This window comes from Sitodiplosis mosellana, unplaced genomic scaffold, assembly GCF_009176505.1.
Source record: "Sitodiplosis mosellana isolate CC-2019 unplaced genomic scaffold, AAFC_SMos_1.0 Smas_scaffold_44, whole genome shotgun sequence".
Classification (NCBI taxonomy): Eukaryota; Metazoa; Arthropoda; class Insecta; order Diptera; family Cecidomyiidae; genus Sitodiplosis; species Sitodiplosis mosellana.
In genome coordinates this window covers 6,855-11,354 of record NW_022595286.1, presented here as the reverse complement: position 1 = coordinate 11,354, position 4,500 = coordinate 6,855, and the positions used below count along the sequence as shown (strand labels likewise).

General features: G+C 34.3%; 1 protein-coding gene across 1 annotated transcript; it reads left to right on the top strand.

Moving 5' to 3' along the window:
• Nucleotides 1-406: 406 nt before the first annotated feature.
• Nucleotides 407-2,257, top strand: LOC129569811 (uncharacterized). Its single transcript, XM_055448978.1, has 4 exons — nucleotides 407-505; nucleotides 719-873; nucleotides 978-1,231; nucleotides 1,306-2,257. The coding sequence occupies exons 2-4, from the start codon at nucleotides 725-727 to the stop codon at nucleotides 2,250-2,252; spliced, it is 1,350 nt and encodes a 449-aa protein (XP_055304953.1). The 5' UTR covers nucleotides 407-505; nucleotides 719-724; the 3' UTR covers nucleotides 2,253-2,257.
• The last annotated feature ends 2,243 nt before the right edge of the window (nucleotides 2,258-4,500 follow it).

Sequence of the window (4,500 nt, the reverse complement as noted above, 5' to 3'; positions counted from 1 at the left end):
GAATTAAAAACAGTTCAATTCTGAACCCAAAATTGTCAATGAATAAGCCAACGTTGAAGTGTATTCACATTTCCATTAAGGTATTACTACCATTGTTCAATTCATGTATGAAATAAAAATCATTAAATTGTTATATTATCTTAAGAATGGAATTTGTTTGCATTGAATCGAGGAATTTTAATATATAATCTCGTGTTGTGGTACTACTGCCAGCACCCAAGTGTGTACGACTCCAACACTAACATTTCCATGTCTTTGAATCAGCACAAGTGCATACAGATCGCGCACAACTAGAGCTCCTTTATGCATGCACACATATATGCAATATGTGTATTTGTATCAAACCAAGTGGGCTGTGGCGATTTTTTCTAGAACATCAAACGCTGTCACATAACCACACAATTGAGCTAAATTTCATTGATGATAAAACGTGGTACAGAAGTGATAATTCTCTAAGACTCTTGTAAGCATTGAATTGGCCTTCTTTGAAGAATAATCATTGAAGGTAGGTATCGTAGTTTTAATTCTATTTTGCTCGTTAAGACTCTGAGCTATGAAATTAGGAATATATTTTAGTTTCTAAATTAATTACATCAATATGATTTGAACACATTCTAAACATAACCTCAATTGCCCAACCGAGTGTAGAAAACGTTGCAAAACTAAGTGCTGACTAGACATTGTTTTCTACAAACCATTAAATTGTAACTCGTTTCAGTGTAAAATGGAGCAAAATTTGGTAAAAACACAAATTGATGAGCATTTGATGACAATCCAGCGGATCACTGAGGATGCATTGGAACGCCTTGAAAGATCTGGTTTGAAAGTGGATAAGAAATTTCTAAACTATTTCTCAAAGCTGTCTATTGATCGGTAAGTTTCATTCAATTTCGTAGTTTAAAAAATTCATGTTTTTTTATAATTTCATATTCCATTTCAACAATTCACATTCCAATTATCTGGAAAAAATGATGTAGGTTGACACATACATGCAAACGATATGGTGAAGAGGCAAAATATAAAAATTCATGGACCGTATCGACTTCGAGTACTTCAACTTTGAGCGTAGTAAACACAACGATTTCACTTTTAGGAACAGAAAAAAGCAGTGATTCGATGGGAAATGGCGACGGCTCAGTAAAACGTCAGTCAGAGGTTGTGGTAAATGTCGGAAGTGAGCTGTTGAAAAGGCAAAAAACAATGAAAACATCGATGGATAACGATGAAAGTGGTGAGGCACTGTTTGTTATCTTTTTGATGTCCTAATTCAAGAACTAACACTTTCGAAACTGGTTCTATTTACAGGTGTTGTTGACCAGAGCCAACATCTTAAATACACAATATTTTATTGTGCACATTGTTTGAACGAGGAAACCCCGATTGATTCGTTCAATGAATTTGATGATGTGTACACACACTGGTTTACACATTTGGATGGATTTGGAGACTCGAAGTCATTCCAGTTCTACGCCGTTGCTTTGCTTAGTTGCTTCTATTGCAAAGAGATCAGGCCATACCACGATTTGGTGAAGCATCACCAAGAAAAGCATGCCGATGCCCTGTTCGTCATCACAGATGGAATGAACGCAAAGAAATGTGGAATGTGTCACTTCAAAGATGGTGATTTGGTCGAACATTTCAAACAAAAGCATGATCTGAACTCAACACCAAAGCTCTTCAACCCGATCTACTATTCGGAAGAAAGAATTGCCAAACTGTTGTCAATCAATGTGACCAAAATCTATGCATGCGGCAAGTGTAACGAAATAATCAGAACACCAAATGCAATTGCTCAGCACTCTTTGGATTTACACAATGGCGAAGCAGTTGAATTGAAAGAAATCGATGACAATCACACCACACCATATCATTTCATTTGTGACAATTGCCACGATATGGTCGATGCCACCCGATATATAGACCATCTTTCGGAGCACACCTTCAATTTCCGTTGCACTGTGTGCCCGTATCAATCAGGCGATCTATCGGAAATTGCATTCCACGAGAAAATCGTCCACGACTTTGACTCCTTGAGCTATCATTGCATGACATTCCCAGTTTGGATGAAGAAAAAACTTCTCGGCACAAATGTGGTATATGCAAATGGATTGGTACTCAAAGCATACAATTTGCTTGAAACAAAGTTTGATAATAGCGATCGGTTGGATATGTTTATTCGTAGCTATCTGGATGGAAAGAAAAAACAAGCAAAGCGATTGATCAACACGCATGGAATGCATAATAATCCATAAGATAATTCAATTCGATGAAATACGGAATATTAATTTTTTCAATACTTTAATAAGTATTAGTATAAATTTTAGAAAATAATTACAATTCTCAGCATTATAGTAGAAAATTAACCTTCAAAATGTCACCCTAGTTGATGAAATCGATCGATGACTTCATCTTGTTCAAAATATTTTTCACACATTTTAATCCAACATGAAATTAATTATTTCCAATGAAAATGTGGAGAAAAAAATTGAAAACCAATTGAATATGTTGAGAATTGCTGTAAAATGTTTAAAATGTAAGCCACAGTCAGGACGCTATTTTTGACCAAATTAACATGATGAAATCAAATTGATGAGATATCAATCTCGAAACTAAAATTCGATTATTTATTTGGTAACGCAAATCAATGAATTATTATTATTGTCCATTGATTTCCATCAAAAAATTTTGCCAGAAGAAATCGATTGTGACAAATTTTGCGCCATTTGAATGAAGATTCGCATAGTTTAAAGTGCTCATACTACACATACTATTCAGCCAATTGAACTACATTATACATTGAGATTGAATAGAGCAATCTTTAATGTTTTTAATTTCAATTGACATTACACAATCATTCACAGTCTCTGTGCCTTTAGTAATACAAAATAGACACCAATTGAAATAATATACAAAATATAAACAGAAAATACATGAAAATAAAACAAAAGAACACAAAACGTGGAACAGAATCATGAAAACTGAAGGAAAATGTTCCCATTTTGTGATTGGAAACATCCAAAACTCCATAGTTTCACAGAGATTTTTATGTTATAAGAAGGAATTTAAAACAAATTAATTTTAATGAAAACAAAATGTTAATGAAATAAGTCAATGTTTAAGTGTATTACTACCATTGTTCAATGAAATAGAAATCATTAAATTATATCTTATAATTGAATTTTTTGCATTGAGTCGAATTGAGTCGGATTTTAACATATTATTTCGTGTTGTGGTACTACTGGCAGCATCCAAATGTGTACGATTCCAACATTGACTTTTCCATGACTTTGAATCAACATAAACATACACGGATCGCGCACAACTGGAGCTGCTTTATTGCACAATGTGCAATGCACATATATGTGTATTTTTATAGAACCAAGTGGGCTGTGGCGATTTTTCTAGAACATTGAATGCTGTCACATAACCACACAATTAGGGTGATTCCATTGATGACAAAACGTGATACAGACGTGAATATTCCCCGAAGTTCTGATAAGAATTGAATTCATTTTTTTCCGAAGAGTAAATCATTGAAGGTAAGTATCGTACACTAGCTTTAATTCTATTTTGCTTTTTAATACTCTGAGCTATGAAATCGGAAATATATTTTAGTTTATAAATTTATTACATTGCACAACCGAGTGTAGAAAATTTGGCAAAACTTAGTGCTAAATAGACATTTTATTCGACAACATCACATACCATTAAAAATGTTAGGTACTCGTTTCAGTCTAAAATGGAGCAAAATTTTGTAAAGACGCAAATTGATGAGCATTTGATGTCGATTCAACGGAACACCGAGGCTGCATTAGAACGACTCGAAAGATCTGGTTTGAAAGTAGACAATAAATTTCTCAACTATTTCAAAAAACTGTCGGTTGAACGGTAAATTTTATTCAATTTATTAGTTTAAAAAAATGCAATTTCTTCTATAATTTCATATTCTATTTATCTGAAAAATTATACAGCTTGAACCACACATGCCAACGATATGGTGAAGAGGCAAAATACAAAAAGTCATGGAGTGCTAACGCCCCGACAACCTCAACATTAGGAACTGCAAAAAATACAACGGTTTCACAATTGGGAACAGAAGAAAGCAGTAATTCGATGGGAAATGGCGAAAGCTCAGGTAAACGTACGGCAGAGGTCGTGATGAATAATGGAACTGAGGATTTGAAAAGACGAAAGACTATGGAAACGGCTGCAAATAAAGACAAAAGTGGTAAGACATTGACCGTTTGTTATCTATTTCATTTTTAATGGCTTCATTTTAGAACTAACGCTTTCCAAACAGGTTTTTTCACAGGTGATGTTAACCAAGGGCCACATCTTGAATACACAATATTCTATTGTGTTCATTGCTTGAATGATAAAGAGCCGGCTAAGTCGTTCAGCGGAACATTCGATGATGTTTCTGATCACTGGTTGAAAGAGCATTTGATTGAATCGATTCGCAAGCCATTCCAATTTTACGCCGTTGCTTTGCTCATTTGC